Source organism: Pteropus alecto, unplaced genomic scaffold (genome assembly GCF_000325575.1).
Source record: "Pteropus alecto unplaced genomic scaffold, ASM32557v1 scaffold43, whole genome shotgun sequence".
Lineage (NCBI taxonomy): Eukaryota > Metazoa > Chordata > Mammalia > Chiroptera > Pteropodidae > Pteropus > Pteropus alecto.
This window is the reverse complement of record NW_006435764.1, coordinates 8,248,041-8,266,878: the sequence shown is the minus strand read 5'-3', so window position 1 is coordinate 8,266,878 and position 18,838 is coordinate 8,248,041. Positions and strand designations below refer to the sequence as shown.

Sequence of the window (18,838 nt, the reverse complement as noted above, 5' to 3'; positions counted from 1 at the left end):
CTCGAGCGGGCCCCTGAGGTAACAGGAGCTCCCAGAGCACACTCCCGGGGTCCGGCTGCCCCTACCCAGCTTTGCCTTCTGCTCCTGGCACCGCTCCACGAGCTTCCGGAGCTCCTGGTACTTGTCCGAGAGGTTAGAGCGGCTGATCTCTAGGGGACCTTGGAACTCCAGGTTCTGCTCAGCCAGGCTCCGGTTGGTGGCCAGTGCCATCTCCCGCTCCAGCTGCAGGTCCTGGACCTAAAAGAACAGGACACTTGACCATCGGCATCGCCACCATCCCTCAGCTCGTGGCAGCCTGGACCAGGGGCTTCTGGGACTCATCGCCCACCATGGGGAACCACAATACTCAGCCCTCAGATAGAGTCAGATGGACCTGGGTTCTAACGCTGAACAAGCACTGACTCAGGCACCTCACCGAATCCTGAATCCAACAGCCTATGTGGTGGATTCACGTGGGAAACTGACACTGGAAGGCGACAGCTTGCCCAAGGCCATGCGAGAGCAGGAGCCAGGCCCACCATGGGCTGTGCAGAGCAGAGGAGGGGGGACCAAGCTATACAAGACAGCGCCAGCTTTCTAGGAGGGAAGGGACCAGAAGCCTCAACCACTTACCCATAGGATTCAGAGTCAAGAGACCTGCTCTGAGGACTAAGGTGGCCTAGGCCAGGCCACAAGCCAGACGTGCAAAGAGGCTACAAAGACAGCTTCTCCGAGAGGTGAGAAAGTCATGGCCAGACTGACACTGATTCAGACCTGTCCCCGCCTCCTAGGCCACGTGTGTCCTGCAGAGAAGCTGTGTGGATGAATGAACAGAGCGCCCCTAAGAACTATGGGAGGAGTCCCACAGCTGGCAGAGGACTCCCACCAACACAGGCGACCTGCGGCCACCTGAGGCCCTAATGCCAACCTCTGCACCTCTACGTGCCCCCCGAAAGCACATCCCCAAGCTGAGCAGCGCTGTGCCCTCAGCCAGGTCTTTCGTTGCCACCAGCTGGTGAGGTGGCAGCCATGGGAACCCTTCCCAGAGCTGCTATGAACTGAAGCCCTGTCCATCTGCCAGGGAGTCATCTTTATGGAGATGACCCGCCACGCCTGAGACAGCAGTGACAATACACCTACAGCACCATGTGGCACCAGGAGAGGACTCAGCACCCAGTGGAGGGCTCAGGGCACAGCTAGGCAAGACCAGCTGCCACACGGGAGCCACTGGGCAGCTTTGCCACAGTCAGCACATGATGAACCGAGCCTTAACGGCTTGTTCCTCAACGGATGCGAGAGGCCATAGGCATCCTGGAAGAGGGGACTTCAGGGAGGACGCCCTCCTGCCAACCTCCAATCACAGGGTCTTGCGACCTGCGCTCTGGGGCAGGCCTGGAGCCTGTCCTTCACGCTCTGGACTGGAAAGAGGGGGTCACAGTTATCTTCCCTCCAAGGATGCGGCCGCCGGGGCACTGGGAGGGTGGGGCCCACCATGGTCTCTTGGAGTCTGGTCTGCCCACGAGGGCAAGTGCCCCACAGCTAGGTGGTCTGGTTTGCTGCCACAAATACCATCTCGAGCCACTCAGCAAGCACACTGACTCGGGGACACTGACACTGGGAAGTTTCAATCTCATTTTTATTAGCCGCGAAGCTTTCTTTATTTACGTATGTGGCTGACACAGAGAGGGAAGACTGAAGCCCTCTCGCTCAGCTGTCCTCGGGCCCTCATGTGCATCCACTGCCTTTTCTCTGGGTCTTAACTAATAAATCTTTGCTGTATCGTTTTCCCCTAAATCTTGTCCTATCAATTCTGTCCCTTCTCCCCACAGCCTCCCCGGATCTTTCTCCACTGGGGTTAACTATGAAGCCCCCCACCAGTCATTTATAAGGGGTCAACAAAAACAGTTCTAGTACCCTGCCCCAAAGGGCTCACCCCACGAGTCACGCTCTTCTACGCAGAGCTGTTCCCTACTAATCCCTGTTCGCCGGGCAACGTTCCTACCTAAAATCAAACGAGCTCTCATTTCTCTCCTCACAGTCTTACAGCGACTCAATTATCATTTGATGGCCCCCTGTAGAAAATCTAGTCCGAGGGGCTTTGAAAGTCTACGTAGTCCACCCTCCTTCGTTCCCTGAGATCCCACGAGCGTTTTCCCCCGAGAATTCAAATCAATTAGCCAGACGAGGTTGCGTGTCACAAAACTCAAGTTGCCGTTTGCCCGAGAGGGGTTTCTGCTTACATTTTCCACAGATTCTGGGCACCCTGCCACAGATCCTATCGGCCTGCCGCGCCTGGATGTCGACTAATTCTAATTCTGTAAAGGCTTCCTTCTACGAAGCGTGTGCTTTAAAGCACTGTGCTCATGGCAGATTTTAAGAAACACTTGCTTACTGTGCGACTGACGGAGAATGGCACGTGGCGGCGGGGAGATCTGCGCCGTGCCCAGCTCTGCGCCAGCGCAGACGCGGCCCTGGCAGAGCTCACGGCCTCATGAACCACCTGAGGCGGCCTCGGCATTTCACCAACACGAGCCTTGTTTCACGTCCCCGCTGAACGAGCTCAGGGCGGGCAGGGAGTGCCACGCCGAGTCCCTGTACCTCTCCCCATCCCCTGCCTGACACGTCGTCCCCTGCGGCCCCAGCAAAGCTTGCCCATGTGGGTAGAGGACCCGTGGGAGTTGGGGGCAGTGAAGGCACAACACAGCGAGGAGCTTCCCCCTCACAGGGAGGAAACCGCCCTGGGGAGGCGGCAGCACGGAGAAGCTGGATGGGGTGGCTCCCTTTCTTTGGTGAACATATCGGGAACTCACAGAAGAGATACATCACACCTGTGCATCGGTCAAAAGAAAAAAACATCCAAATGCCAGTCAAATGAGCCTGGCAGATCTGCGTTTGTTTCTCCCTAACGTTAGGAGCGGCAGGCGGCAGCCTGCAGAGCTGTGGACAGGCTGCAGCCACCCCAGGCACAACTGCATAGCTGCAGCTCTGTGGCCACATCCAGTCACGGGGTACCGGAGACGGGGAGGACAGGAAAGGCCTTTATTAAGGTGTCAGGCTCTGTACAGAAGGCTCTTTTTATTCCCATGAGGACTGTGATTGGAGGCTGAGAGGGTCAGTTGCCAGCTATGACAGGAAACAGGATCAAAGAGGAGCTGAGCCCAACCCCAGCCCGAGAATGGCTCCTCCTGGAGAAGCAGGGCCACGAGGCCCCTGGGGAAAGAAAGGCAGCTACAAAACAGTACCATGCTTTTAGCAACTGCCTCCAGATTCAGGCTGGAAGAACAGTGCGGGACTCCTGGGGCACGTGGGTTCACTGAGGGCTCTGGACCCCCGAGCACTGCCCCCTACACCTCCGGGGTGCCCAGGAACTGGGCTGACACGTCAGGGGTGGCTCTGGCTGGGAGAAAGCCACAGAAAAGGAAGATGAACTTGGCCCAAATTCCCAATAAGCCAGCATCCTTAAGAAGGGCCGCGGTCCCATCTGCTGGCCTTTCTTGGGCCCAGTGACTGTCTCCCTCTACCTCGGGGGACTCCTGGGCCAGCCGGTCAATGGCCTCCGGGTCATTCTGCATCTCCTCCAGCTCCTCCAGAGTCTTCTCTTTCAGGGTCTCCATCCTTCCCTGGGAACACATAACAACACCGACATGAGGAAAAGAGGCAGCTCGTGGGGAAGAGACCGTGAGCCCATACACATGATCTGTCAAAGAAAAAGAGTTTTCCAAGGTGCTCCCACTCCACGGGGAGGCTCAAGGAAGGGTGAGGGTCCCAGGAAGTGTATTCCTGCCACCCCAGCCACCGCCTCTCCCCAGGGAGACCAAGGAGCCACTCCTTCCAGCCAAACCATGAACAGCAGGATGTGTGCAAGCACTCGGCAGCCAGAGGGAAAATGCTGATGCAGCTCCACGAAGAGCAGATGGAAGAGGCAGGAGTGAGCCAGGCAGCCAGGGACAGAGATGAAGCTGGCCCGAGGAGGCCCGCGGGCCCCGGCGCCAGCACGCCCGCTGGTAGGTGTCTATTTCCGTCCGAACCAGAAATACACCCAACCTTCACACGCAGGGGCCTTGCGGCTTCAACATCACAGGCACGAGTGCGTCGCTGCTTGTTATATTTAGGACACCAACAACCTTGGGCCCCCTCAGGTGTTCTCTGCGACTGTAGTCCTTGCCACATGCCACAAAAATGGACTGTCACAGTCACATCCTCCTCATCACCACAATGGAAAAAAATCACCAAACTGGCCTCTAAGGCAATCGGGAGACAGAGAAATGGACCGAGTGGAAGAGAACGTCTGCTCTGCCGAAGCGCCGGTTTCAGCAGTCTTTCCGTCTGTCATTCTGCCCAGAGGGACACTGGGAGATGGTCTGTGTAACAAGGGGTCCCATCCAGGCCCTAGGGACCGAGAAGCAGCACAAACACTGAAACACACCCAGTACTGGCTTCCTTTCTGCTGACGAGATCCTCTGTTTTTTTTTTTATCTTTCCTAGATATGTGCTTTATAGGCTTAATGCTGGTTTTTCTCATTATAAAGATTATGTTGGTTTTCTAAAGATTCCAACGCTACAGGGTATCTGGAGTCCATGCACCCCCACACCCTGCACCAGCACCCCAGGGAATCAGTGCTGATTACTCGGCCAAAGGGATGTTCTGAAATCAAGGACCAAGGTCAGACTCAGAAGCAACCTTCTCTGGGCCTCAGTTTCCCCATCCGTCATAGAAAGGGAGAGGCGTTTCCTAGGGTCATCGGAAAAGTGGAAAGAGAGACTAATAAATACTGACCATGCTCCCCCATTTACCAAGAAAGTCCTGCTTTACTCCTCAGGTCCCAGCATAGCTCATGAACAGTGTCCCTTTTTATGCTCCAGAGTGCCCCGGTTTGGACAACGAATTACAGGCATACCTCAGAGATCCTGTGGGTTTGGTTCCAGCCCACTGAAAAAAAAATGAGTGTCGCAACAAAGCAGAAGGTAATCTTTTTCCTGGTGGCGGGTTTTGCCTCCAGTTTGTAAAAAACGCGACACCTGTGCAACACAACAAAGCAAAGGGCATACAGCGAGGTATGCCAGTAAAGGGGCACCCCGTGATAAAAGCTATCCACACACGGTCCCACCACTGCCTGCTAATCCCCGAGGGCTGAATGGAGCCCCTGACTCGCAGGGCAGGCATGCCGAGCTTCTGGCATGCACCTGAATCCCAGGAGACACTCCCTGAGAATGTAGGTGGCCCAGCCCCACCTGCAGAGCTGTGTCAGTAAGCCAAGGCGGGCCGGAAACCCACTCTCTCCAGGAGATGCTGATGCAGCAGACTCAGAAAAGGCAACAGTTCCTCGCCAGTCATGTGACAGTGAGGGCACCAGTTACCGAGCACAGCAGCACGAGTTTCACAGGACTGTCCGTCCTCATCCTGCGAGGTGGCAACAACGGTCCCATTCAAAACTGTACTCTGTCCACACCTCGCCCTGCTGCCCCAGGGGACAGGGGAGCGGCAGACGCACCGACCCCGGGAAGCGGCAGAACCAGCGCACTGAACACGGAGGGCTCTGCCATGAGCAGGACAAGCGCAGCGACCTCGCTGCCCCAGGGGACAGGGGAGCGGCAGACGCACCGGGAAGCAGCAGAACCCCGCGCCAGCGCACTGAACACGGCAGGCTCCGCCGTGAGCAGGACAAGCGCAGCGACCTTCTGAGGGTCTGACACACGCCAGGGGCACGGGCTCAGTCAGACACACCTAGTCTGAGTCCCGGGCCGCCACCTACCAGCTGCGGGACCTCGCCTACGTGGACACTCCCTGAGCCTCGGGTTCTTCGTCCCTAAGGTGGGCTGGTACGAGGTTCCATGATAGCGTGCAGAGCACGGGACGGGCGTGGTACGAGGCCTGGCCCGGAGCAAATGCTGGTCAAAGACTCCAGCACCGCGGAACTTATTTATTCCTGGGGCCTCCACGACGGCCGGCTGAGAACTTGCTGGGCTCAGTGGCAGCAGTGCCCCCCGCCCCACTCCCCGCAAGGAGGAACCTGCCACACACAGAACAGGGTGTCCGCTCAGACTGCAGGCAGGCTGAGCACAGACATACCCCGGGCAGAGAATGGAAGATGCCGTGTGGGCAGCTGGCCAGCCGCACGCACACAGCATGCTTAGCAATGGCATCGGCAGTGGCCCTGCAGGTCCAGGCACACGCTCACACCTCGGGACGTTAGCACGCACCCACCTTGAGCACAGCCGCCACTCCCCAGGACGGGCACCGACTCTCCGCCTCAGCCACTTGTGACGGGAGGTGTCACGCTCCATGCCCGTGTCCGACAAATATTACACCTAAGGCAGCACAGCCTCGGGCAGCAGAGTGGACACTTTTTGGTCTTAGGACACCTTTCACTCCTAACCGAAGAGCCCAAAGAATTTTCATTTATGTGGATTTTGGCTATCAACGTTTACTGCATTCAAAATTGAAAGTGAGGAGTTTTCAAAACACAAGAGTTCACGAGCACACACACTGACTGCCAGAATGATGATGTGATCACAGGCTACGTACCCTCTGAAAACACCACTGTGTACTCAAGTGAGAAAGTAAAAAGGAAAATAATGTCCTAGATTATGAAAATTATTCTGACCTCATGGACCGCCCGAAAGGGTCTCGGAGACTCCTAGGGGTCCCTGGAACACACTTTGAGAACCACTCAGGAGACTAAACTCCAGAGCAAGACTGCGTTTGAAGCCCCTCTGCCACTTACCAGCCTGTTGTTTAACCCTGTGTGCCCTGGTTTCTCACATCAGAACAGCCTGCCTGTAACAGTCGGCACTGCGTATGTGCCGTCACCAGGACCCTCACAACCACCTTGTAGTCAGCATCGCTTTGACCCGACCTCAGAAGAGGCCGAGAGGGAAGTGACCTGCTCCAAGGTCATACAGCTAGGAAGCAGCCATGACCTCGGCAGTGTGTATGGCGGGTAGGAAGGGGGTTCTCAGCAGGTGCATCGGATTCACCTGGAGTCCTTGTAGAAAGCCAGAGTCCTAAGTCCCCCTCCAGACCCAGCACTTCAGAACCTCCAGCCTTCTTAATTTTTAATGAAGTTGTCTAGGGTCCTACTTTTCCCTCCTCCAGAACTAAGGGAACTCAGGTGGGTGCGGCCTCATCTGACAGAGGAAAAGCAAAGACTCAGAAGAGGGATCTGTCAACCAGTCCCTGTGGCAGCAGGACGGGAGTGCAGGGGCTCAACCCCGTGTTGTTCTGAGTGCGTCTCTGCCGGGACCCAGAGTGCACGTCCCTTCAGTGCCTGTGGCTTGGCTCATGGCGGTGGGACCGGGCAAGGCACTGGGAGCTCACCTGAAAGGAGGCACTGATGTCAGACCCACCTACAGCCACCCGGGAGGACTGGCTTCCCTGACAGGCTTGCCCTCACGGGCCACTTCTTCTTTTCCCCCAGAAAAGGAACACGTTTTAATTACAGGAATGTCACCAAAACAAAATCTATTTACAACATTCAAGTAGTTTACAACGTTCTGAATTGTTTTCCTCTGGGGCTGATGAAAGGGTATTACTGATACCTCTGTGGATCTAGTGTGCACGTCCATGCTTCTTGAACTTGTAGTGAACATGGCATTCGATGGATGAGTCCATCAAAGCAAAGGTGCCAAGCCCACTACCCACGGGCCTGAAAGTTCCAGGTCACCAGGTGGCCCAAAGAGGGGCCTGATGTGGCTAAAACCTGTGCGAGGCTGTCGCTGCTGCTCTCACAAGGGACAGGGAAGGCAGCAGCAGCACCAAGGATGCATACAACCTGCATTCAAAGTTTGGTGATGTGACCATAGATATTTAGCCAGAAACTTTCCTGTGTTAAATAAAGAATGGTGGCCAATCAGAAAAGTGAGCACCCCAGATAATTCTGGGGGGTGCTGAAGTATGAAGTCCACTGAACCATTACGCACGGCCCCCTTAGATCCAGTCCCCTCCACCCATCCCAAATGATAATCTTCCTCTGAATCTAACACCTCGCACCTGGCTCTGTGTGACTGCCTTGAATTTCCGGTGGCAAAAATCCCTGTAACTTTTACTTGCTGATCCGAAGAATCATGTTGCATTTTAGACAGCAAGAATTCTCCCCAAAGTGGGCAATGAATGAATGAAACACATGGGTCTCCTAATTAGACCACCCTCTGCCTGGCATCAAGCCACCAGGACGTGGCCCATCGCTGAGGAAGAGGGTGCCGTTCCGTGTGGCGAGCCTTCCAGAACCCGGGAGACGAACGGGACAGGAGGAGGCTCGAGCTCCTGCCTGTGACGACTATCTCTGGCACTCCCTGAGAAATATGGGAAAGATGATCACTCCCAAATTCAGAAGAAGAAAAAAAAACAGCTCAGCCCTGTGGCCCTAAAACAGGCTCTCTCCTGGGTCACTCCCCTCTCGCTGCAGACTTCACTGGAGGCCACGTCCATTTCACACACCTCAAGACTGCAGGTTCAAAACACCTCCATTTCAGACAGGTCCGCGCCATCAGAACGACGTCTCGCGGTCCGACCTGCATATTCTGCTGTCCTTGACACCATCGGGAACGGGCCTCTTTCCACGCGGCAGGTTCTCAGTTGAGATGTAATTGGCCACAGTGGGATGTGGGTTTATTTAGCACTTTCTTCTAATTCCACCTTCTCTCGTTTCTCATTCAACATCCCTCTCAAGTCTAGCATGCCCATTTCGCAAGTGGTAAAATTAAGGCAGAGTGGCATGTAACTTGACTGTGGTGACAAAGGAAGGGACACCGGACCCAGGAGCCCTGACCCTGGCCTGCTGCAACTCCCACCAGGCTCCACCATTCAGCCCCCTCCTCTCGCACCACCTCACAAGCACTGCCTCCATTTCTTCCGGAGTGAGGGGTGCTCAGGATCCCACATACATATATACCAAATGTTCTCTTTTCTAGGGACTCATTTTCCTTACCTATGAAATAGGTAAACCACCTCTGATGGTCACATGGCTCCTTCCTTCTGAGATCAAAGCCCTTTGCAAACTCTCCCATTAACTTACTCCTAATCACTCCCCTAAGTCAAGTGAACACAAGGCTTAATTACCTCGACTTCCGGGATCAGCCCAGAGAGAAATAGTAAGGGTATTGCCAAAGGTCTGAGAAGCCTTGGTATTTGAATTTCACAAGCACCTTCTCCCCACCTGCTCCAACCTCCCCTCACAGGTAGCCTGGAGGATAGTCCAAGATGCCAGAGATTACGGGCCCACAAAAGCCAAGCCCTAGGCCCCTGGGCCCTGCCAACCCCCCCACCCTAACCCTCTGACCTCTCAAGCCCTGGCAGGCAAATGCCTGTTTTTTCATCCCGGCATCACCTGCATCACCCGCCCTGGAAGCTACTGGGGCCTTTCTTTCAGAAGTCAGAGAGACATCACCTGACCCTCAGAGCCACTCAGTAAGCCTGAGAGCAGTAAACACTTCTCCGGGTCTTTACTTTGGAAAAGGAGAAAAAAAATAAATAGGACAATATTTTGCCTGAGGCACACAAATCAGGGGCCCCTGAAGGCAGGGCTCCTGCTGCTGGCAGTGTGCTGCTGCCTGCTCACCCGACGTGGCAAAAAATGCAAACCAGCGCTTCTCAAGGCGGCCACAAGCACCAGGGATGAATATTCCAATGCAGAGAACTGGGGGTTACTGAGAAGTTATCTGGGGGCCCACAGGCCATGAGCTCTTGTTTCTGGAGGACCCAACAAGTCCAATTACCTTGCCCCTCGGCACCCAGGCCTGACCCGGACCCCCTTCCACTTGCTGGGTGCTTATAGGGGGGAAGGTCTGGAGTCTGCTGTTCAGGGGAGGGGACAGGAAAAAAGACTGAGGTGAGGAGAGACGAGCCCCTGGAGGGGAACGAGAATGTCCTGTTCACCTTCGCATTCCCAGCGGCACACGGATAATTCATAACAATGTCTGCAGAAGGACAGACAGAGGCAGGGCGGGAGGGAGCGGACGACTCATCCAAGACACGGGGATGTGAGAACAGGGCTTCTTGCACTTTTTCACGCCTTCATTCCTTTCTTCGTGCTTTGACTGAACAGTCGTTTAATGTTTATTCATTATTACATGCCAAGTACTGTATAAGGACCCAAAGAAAGGGAGGACGGATAAACGGGGGCAGAGGGTGTAAACAAATATTTACTGAGCTCTTACTATGCGCCAGACACAGCCTTAACTATAAAAACTGGTGCGAATTCTCCAGGAACTCAGTTCGGTTTTAAAAAGCAAAAAAGTTCACAATGAATCATGGGGAACACAGGTGCAAGAAGCTGTAACAGGGGAGACCAGTGGAGTAAGGAGAGGGGAGGCTGAGCGCTGAGGGGTGGGGGTGCAAGGAGCCCACAAGGCCCCACTGAAGGGGGCTACTGGTGCTGGGACAGGAGATGGAGGGTCGGGGCAGGCGACAGCAGGGCCCTCGTGGGAACCACTGTGGGTCTGCGTGGCTGGGAGAAGGCCGGCGACGAAGGCAGGTGGCTGCATGCACAGGTACAGCGAGACAGCGCCTCTTTGCGGGGCAATGCCGTCAAATGACATCAACTCGAAGGTCAGACTGGGGACAAGGTGGAAAAACGCACGCGCTAATCCACATTCCCTCCATCTGGAGGAGAAAGTGTCACCTTCCTCCTAACAGCTCCTGAGAGAGAAAAAAGCTTTCTCCTCCTTTTTTCTTTTGTTTAGGCTTGTTTTGTCTCCTCTGCAACTTTCACCTCCACCAGAGATCACAAAAGTCACAAACCCTGTGTCTACAGGGGCCAGGCGGGGACATCAGCGGCCAAGCCGCTGGGCGCTGGGCGCTGGGCGTGGAGTATGCCCCTCTGGAAAGCATGGGCTCCAGCTCGGGAACTTCTGCAGGTAGAAGGGCAGGCCCAGCTTTAACAGATGTGCCAGGTCTCCAGGGGAAGTTGGAAATGCAGATCTATGTGACATCTCCCCATTTTTAAATTTCAGTAGCCAATTCCAAGACACTGGGCGGACTATGGTTTATAACCCTAAATCAACATGCCCTCGAACAGACAGCTGCCAGGACAGAGTCCACAGAAAGGAAGGCGGGCAGAAGGGTGAGGCGACACACTCTACAGGAATCCTGCATTCCACAGGTGCGTGGCCCCTGGGCCTTTGCAACCCACACACACTACGATGAGGGGAGGACAGTTTCTGGCCGTTGGCCCCTGCTGCTTACACCTCTGGGTCTCTACTTCTTTCCACCACTTTGTATCCTGACTGAATCAATCTCACGTGCTCTGAACATGGGGAACATGATCTAGTGGAAGATATGAGGCCCCAAGGAGCCTACACTACACCCTGTGGATTTAAGCCAGAGGTGGTGTCCTTTCCTCCTGGGGGGAGGGGAGAGGGGGGAGGGAGTGTGTGGGAGACGGGAGAGGCTGCAGACCGTGGACAGGGGATGCTGGGAAGGACTCCAACTCAGGGCAGCCTTCCAGATCTGTCCTTAATAGGAAAAGAAAAAAAGCAATGCATTGACAGATCTTGCTCAATGTGGATCTTTGCCAAGACTGTTCGGCTGGAAAACAAATAATTTCAACTGATATCAGATGCTTTAAAAGGATAAACTCGACGGAGAAAAAGTAGAAACAGGAAGGAAAATTCAGCATTTTCTAAGTGCAAGGGTGTTCAAATCAGGGTAGGCACGCCAGCCCTAGAGATGGCTTGTGGTGCCCCTCGTCTCTGCCCAAACCGTTAATGCCAGCTCTGCCCCGCACAGAATGCAGAGGAGAAAAGCACAGAATCCGGGGACAGATGCCCTGGGTTTGCGCTTTGGCTCCACGGCTGTTCAGCTGTGTGACCTTGATCAAGTCCCTCAGCCTCGGTTTCCTTCTCTGGAAACCAGGCACCCTGACAATCCCACGTTGGGGGCTGTGTGCCTCAGACGAGCAGGGCTTTGCAGGCTACTGAGCACTGAACAAACATTAATTATCCTGCCTCTCGGGGGCAATCTGATGATCAGGAGCTACTCCTGACACCCTGGGGGCTCAATATTGAGTCAAGCGAAATGACCGCGATTATTGAATCGTAACATATGACAAGACGGGCGCTTCTGTTTGCTCTGGCTCCAGTCACTCACTTCCTTGCCAGCAACTTCAAGCCTGAAATCACACTGCAAGGAGAGCCATAAAGGCCTTGGGCTTCTTGTAAATTTCCCACATCCACCTATGGCAGCCTGAGAAGTCGTTACCATAGCAACCTGCACGGTTTGATCCGCTAGCTTTATAGGAAACTGGCCCCATTTCGCCGCTCACGTCAAGAACACCTATGGTTGCCTTAGAAACCTTCCTAATCCTGCTGCTTGATGAGGAACTTCTGTTGACCTGATCTGACCTAGTTTTCCTTCCCCAAAATGAGCCTAGCCATGCACCCAAGTATCGGACTGTTGAGTCACCTGGCATCCCACACCATCCAATTAACCGGCCTCACTATCTGAAAAGTTGGCATGCAAGCCCCCAAAGGAAGACCTTTTCAGCTTTTACTCTTTCTAAGGAATTTCTGGAGGTGGGGTTGGGGCTGGAGGTCCCTCCTCATGCCATTGCTAGTTAATATAGTACAAAACGTAGTGGAAAGAGTTCAGGTCTTTAGAGGTGAATGTTCCTGGATTTAAATCCCAGCTTGACCTTTTCCTAGCTATTTGACCTTGGGCAGATTATTCAGCCTTTCTTCTGTTTCTCATCAGTAATGTGGGGCTAATCGCACCAACGTGTCACAGGGTTGCTGTAAGATTTAATGAGAATTACACAAGAGGACTTCTGGAGGTGCCAGCAAAAGCAGCAAGCAGGTGCTGGGCAGCATTCATTCCCACGCACTGACACCCCGTAGTGTAAACGCTGCCTGACAACCCTGCCGGGCACCTGGCGAGGCTCGCTGTGGGAGGCCCTGAAACAGCAGGTCCCAGAGGGAAGCAAAGGGTGTGGCTTCTGAACCAGGCTCTAAACCGATCTGAACAAAGGTCCTCAAATACAAGCGTGTCCACACACCTATGGGGGAGCATGTACAGTCCCCTGGGACAAGGCTTGTGAAGAAAACTGTCACTGCAAATACATATGTACATACCGACCATTAGATGCTCCTTGGGCTACTAATTGTACCTGACCCCTCTTTTCCCAGAAGCAGGCCCCAAGTGAGAAGACCCAAGAACAATGTGCCCGATTTACCATGCCAAATGTGGGGGGGGGGGGCACTCTTACCACCTGTTTTTCTCCCCAAGCTAGATTCCTCTCCCAAATGACCTCCGCTGCCCACGGTACCCTCGCTTCTCTTCCTCCGGCCACCTCGGAGGCACAGGCCCCCCCCACCTCCGACGTCCAGTCGCCAGATTTTATCCAGCCTTTGTTACGAAGACTTTTTTGTTCCCTTCTTTAATTCCTCCCGCCACCCACCCCCCACTTCCACCCTTGGCCGTCTCCCCTCAAGAAATGGATCTCGGAAGGCAGCGTGCACCCAGGGCCCGGTGCACCTAGGGTATGGTCCGTACTCCACTTGGGGCGCGAACCCAGGACCTTCTGCGTGTAAAGCAGACGTGCTAATCGCTACACTATGGAGACACCCTCCTGAAGACTTTTAAGTGCACCCATCCCTGTCTTTCCCCAAACTCCAAATGGGTCTTCCCACTTCCACTGTCTCTTCCTTACAACCATCTGGATTAATTTTTGAAAACATTTTCTCCTTGCTTCCTCTGCCTTCCCTAAAGTTAGTCCTCTCTTCCCTCCCTCCTGCCCTTATCTCCCACCCACCCCTCCAGCTGGAGCCGTCAGGACACCGTCAGGACACACATGTCCACCTCTTTTCCCACCTGCCTGGCACACCCACTCCTGTTGTTTGCTAAACCCTTTCAGCTTTTTTTCAAAGAACATTTTTGGTGTTTTCAAACAAAACATTACCCCCGCGCTCCCCTCTGCCCAACTCCCCAGAGCACAGAACCAACCACAGAGGCCACGTTTTGGGCGAAGGGGTAGAGGGAGAGCCCTAATCTCCCAATTAAGCCTCGCCAACCCCATAGGGGGACCCCAGAATGTGGTGTGAAAACCACTGCCCTAACCCCTCACCTCTACCCACCCGGCCCTGCCCAAGCCCCCTCCTCCGCTCCCTCTCAGCCGGGATGTCTCACCCACAGGGCAGAGCGAGGGGCAGCCAGGCAAGGTGAATGCTACCTGGTACTTATAGAGCATACAGGAGGGCAGGATGAAATCCTGGGAGAAGGAGCGAGGAAGCATCACAGAGGAGCTGGCAGCTGAAGGACAAGCAGGTACTTGTGGCACGGAGGACGACGAGGCAAGAGGATTCCAGGCAGGACGGCAACAGCAGAGGCAGGCGTCAGAGCTGGGGACTCCTTGAGGATGGGTGGCACCAGGCTTTACCACCTACCACCGTTCCTCTCTCCACCCTCACTGTCCCACCAGTAAGAGAGCAATGATGCCGGTCATCGCAGCTACTGAGTGGAGTGCTCCCTGCGCACAGAGCAGTGTTCCAGGCGCTCAATACCCAGTAACTCGTGTAATCCCCGCAACAGGCCCTCGCCATTGATACATCGCTTGGCTTTCCTCATTTGACAGACCAGAAACCTGGGCCAAAGAGAAGTCGAGAGCCTGAACTTCACCCGAGGCAGTCTAACTTCGGGCCCACGCTCTCCACCATTGTATTACATCGCCTCTTAGTCAAGTCCATGCCCATGGACGAGGTGCCCGTCTCTGGGTCCAAATTCAATGGTCGTTATTATTCATATCTTTCAACTAGAATCCTAAAGAACAGAGCCTGTCGATGTTCAGAACCCAGAATAACTGTCCTCAACAAATCCTAGCGTGGTACCTACTCTCCTTCACCAGCCTCGGGGCGAGGCCACACTCTTTGGCAGGTGCGCAGGGCCCTGCGGCCACGGATCTCCCAAGGACGCCGGGCTCTGCAGGGGAGCCCTGTGACTAAAGGCTCAGAGTTTAGAAAGCGGACCGCCCTGCACTCTCAGTCACTGGGCACCCTCAAATTATTCCTGCCTCTGCAAATCAAGCACTTCCCACGTGAATACCGAGGAGAAAGGATTTACGATTGCTCCAGAGACGCCATCAGTCAACAGATTGACAGAACTCCAGTGGCCGGACATAACTCAGATCAATAGCATTCACCATGGCTCATTATGATGGCAAAGAAATGGGTTATTTAATAAGCAGCCTGTTCCTGAAACCTCCTGACAGCAAAATAAAACCCAGCTACTTGACAAAGCCTCTTCCTTCTCTGGCCCATGGCTCTGACTTGAAAAGAAAACCATCCTAAACTACTTCATGCCAAACTTCCTTTTGGTTCTCCTCTGTCCGGATGACCAGGAAAGGATCTCAGCCTGGGGTTGTCAAGTCCTCCAGCCCTGCCCCGCACTTTCTAATCTGCACAGAGCAAGCTGAGCTAGCAGGTTCAACCATCCCTTCAGAAAGGATCAGGATTAAGGTCAGGGCACACTCAATACAAACATCTAGGAGTCTGTATGGGGTCAATCAAGGCGTATGTTCAAAGTCTAATCTGGTGAGACTCACTGATCTTGCCAAGGTGGGGCCAGCCTAGGCCGGTATGAGGTGGAACAGCTGTTACCCCACCCCCAGCCAGTGATGCATGACCCTGCGCACTACCCCGTCCAGCAGAGGCAGGCAAGCGTGTTGAGGGCAACGGAGTAGCCACAGAAAACCAGAAACCAGGTCAGAGGCTCCTCCTATCTGCTCTTGACGCAGGCAGGAATCCAGGAAGGCCACTAAGAGGCGAAAGGTGGCAACACCAGGGGCCGCACTGAGGTCTGGACTTGTCTTCATGCTCATGCAGAATGTCTGCTCGGAGCCCAGCTCTCTGCAGTCGCCTGCCTGGTTCTAACAGTCTCAGCCCTCTCCAACCCACATACCCCAGGAATGGCTGGAGAAGAGTCCATCAGAGCTCTCACGTCCCTGCTTAAAACGGTCCATATGTCCCTAGTGCTTTGGTGTTGCGTTCAAAATCTTATGCTCCTTGGCTTGTCATACGAGGCCCGGTATCAGCTGACCCCAAGCCTCCCTTTCCAGCTAGGTCTCCCTCCACTCCCCCTTGGGCTGCTCATCCTACCCTAGCTCTTTCTGTTCTACCTACTATTCCCAGAGTAAACAACAGGCTTCTAATCACTTGACAGATAGTCCACATCTACATAAAGATCAGCACAATAGGGGCCTTGCCCTCAAGGAGTCCCCAACTCTGCCTCCCTCCTGGAATTTCTTTCCTATACCTTCTCCAGCTTAAAAATGCCTGCCCATCCTTCCTTCAAATGTCAGCTACTCTGGGGAGGGCTCCTTGCTCCTTCTCCCAAAGAATGCATCTGGCCCTCCCCTGGTGCTCTGTAAGTACCACGTGGTATGTATTATGTAGGAATCGGGGCTCCCCAAGGGCACAGCCCATGTCTCAATCACATCTGCATTCCAGAGCCTAGATGGATGCCTAGCTCAGTGACTGCTAACTAGACAGGGACTTTCACTTTCAGCAAACAAAGGGGAACAGGGACCAGATTTACTCTTCTGCCTCAAACAACTAAAAACCAGATATACAAATAAAACAACAGTTTTCAGACAATGGACATCAAGCCATTGCAAGATAAGCCCTACGATTGCCCCCAACTTACTACCTAGAGAAAGTTTCCAAGTCTTGGGACAGGGAGGAGGCACCCAAACGGAGCCTGACAGTCTCCCCAACTTGGGGAGAAGAAGCTGGGAGTCCAGGGAACCCTGCGGAGCCAGAGTTCACAGAGCCAAATACCAGAAAGGAGAGAGCTACACAAAGAGAGAACTCCAGAAATTTGCAGAGGGTCCCCCTCAAGTTTTCAGCCGAGTATAGACAGCATTCATCAGGATTAGAGGTAACAATCCTCTAATGAGCCAAAAATAATTTGCATCCCCACCAGCCAGCATAGGAAAACCTCATAATTCACAGGATATCAGTAAGGCACTGAAGAGGGTACTGCGAAAAATTAATTCTGGTCTAAAGACTGTTCGATCCGGCCAACAAAGTTTAAGGGCAAGCCTTCAATGGATCAAACTCTTTCCACATAACTTCAGTGTCCCAAAACAATGAGAAGAGTCACAGAAATACAAAAATATCCAGCACCCGTCCGGCCTTCCCACGGAGCTCTGTAAATATCTGGGGAGCTCTGATACCAACAGGGTAAAATTTGCAACACTTAACATCCAATCGAAATTATCAGACAAAGACGAAAACGGATCCATAATGAAGAAAAAAATCGATCAATAGAAACAGACTCAGAAACGTGGTAACAGAATTAGCAGGCAGGGACATTCCACGTTTACTACAACCATACTCCACGTATTCGAGAAGCTAAAGGGAAGACTAAGCATGTTAAGTAGAGACATAAAAAAATATTTTAAAAACCCACATCAAACTTCTAGATGTGGAAACTACAATGTCCCAGATAAAAAGTATACCGAATGGAAATAACAGAAGATTAGACACTGCAGATGTAGAGATCAGTGAACTTGAAGAAACAATAGAAACTATCCAAAACAAACCACAAAGAGAAAAAAAGACGGGGGGAAAACATGAGTAGAGAGCATCAGAGGGCTGTGGGACGGCTTTGAGCACCCTAACATCCCTGTAACGGGCGTCTCAAGGAAAGAGAGAGAAAAGGGAATAAAGAAAACATCTGAAGAATCACTGGCTGAAAATTTTCCAAATTTCATGAAAGCTAGAAACCCACAGATCCAAAAACCCCAATTAATCCAAGAACAAGAAACATGAAAAAAACTACATCAAAGCACGTAATCGAATTTTTTAAAACCAATGATAAAAGAAAAGCAGCCAGAAGGAAAAGAGACACATTAGGAACAGCAGAACAAAAGAATGGCGATGGATTATGCAAATGAAACAGTGTAAGCCAGAAGACAGTGACCACATCTTAAAATGCTGAAAGAAAGATAACCTAGAATTCTCTACCCAGGGAAAACATCCTTCCAAAACAAAGGCACCCAAAATGTGAAAGAATGCATCACTGACAGACCAGCACTAAAATAAATATTAAAGAAAATTCTCAGGTCAGAAGGGCTTTTAAACACAATGGAAGTCTGATCAACATGGGAGAAATGAAGAGCACCAGAATGATAAACATATATGGAAATATAAAACACCTTTTCTTTTTTATCTCTTCACAAAATAAATGACTGTTTAGAGCAAAAATAATGACGTATTGTGGGATTTATAACAAATGGAGAAGTGAAATGCGTGACAACAACAGTATAAGGCCAAGAGGAAATGGAGTATCCTATCGTAAAGTTCTCGTACTACATAGGAGAAGTGGTAGGGTATCACTTATGATAGTCTATGACGAGTTAAAGATGTACATGAATCTCAAAGCAACCAGCAAAAAAAAGTTACAGCTAATAAAATAACGAAGGAAACAAAATGGAATCATAAAAATTACTCACTCCCAAAGACATCAGGGAAAAAGGGAAATGGGAAGAACATGGAACAGATTGAAAAAAAAAATGGCAGGATGATAGTTAAACCCAATTATATCAATAATCATATTAAATGTAAATGGTCTAAACATCCCAATGAAAAGGCAGAGATTGTAAAATGGGATTTTACAAAATGCAAAACCCATCTATATGCTGCCTACAAGAAATCCACTTTAAATACGAAGACACAATTTAAAAGTAAAAGGATGTAAAGAGATACATCATGCTAACACTAAGTTTTAGAATCTCTATCCATTGTTTTGACCATTTTTAAGTGCAGTTTTGTGACATTAAGTACATCACGCTGTTATACAACCATCACCACCATCCACCTCCAGAACTCTGCATCATCCCAAACTAAAACTCCGTCCCCTAAACGTTAA

General features: G+C 52.4%; 1 protein-coding gene across 1 annotated transcript in view; it reads right to left on the bottom strand.

Moving 5' to 3' along the window:
* Positions 1-18,838, bottom strand: part of VPS37C (VPS37C, ESCRT-I subunit) — a 27,231-nt gene that overhangs the window by 3,844 nt on the left and 4,549 nt on the right. The window contains exons 2-3 of the mRNA XM_006911234.3: positions 3,501-3,599; positions 66-237 (exon numbers count right to left, since the gene is read on the bottom strand). Coding sequence (XP_006911296.1) covers positions 66-237; positions 3,501-3,593 — 265 coding nt within the window. The 5' untranslated portion in view covers positions 3,594-3,599. The remainder of the gene's footprint in view (positions 1-65; positions 238-3,500; positions 3,600-18,838) is intronic.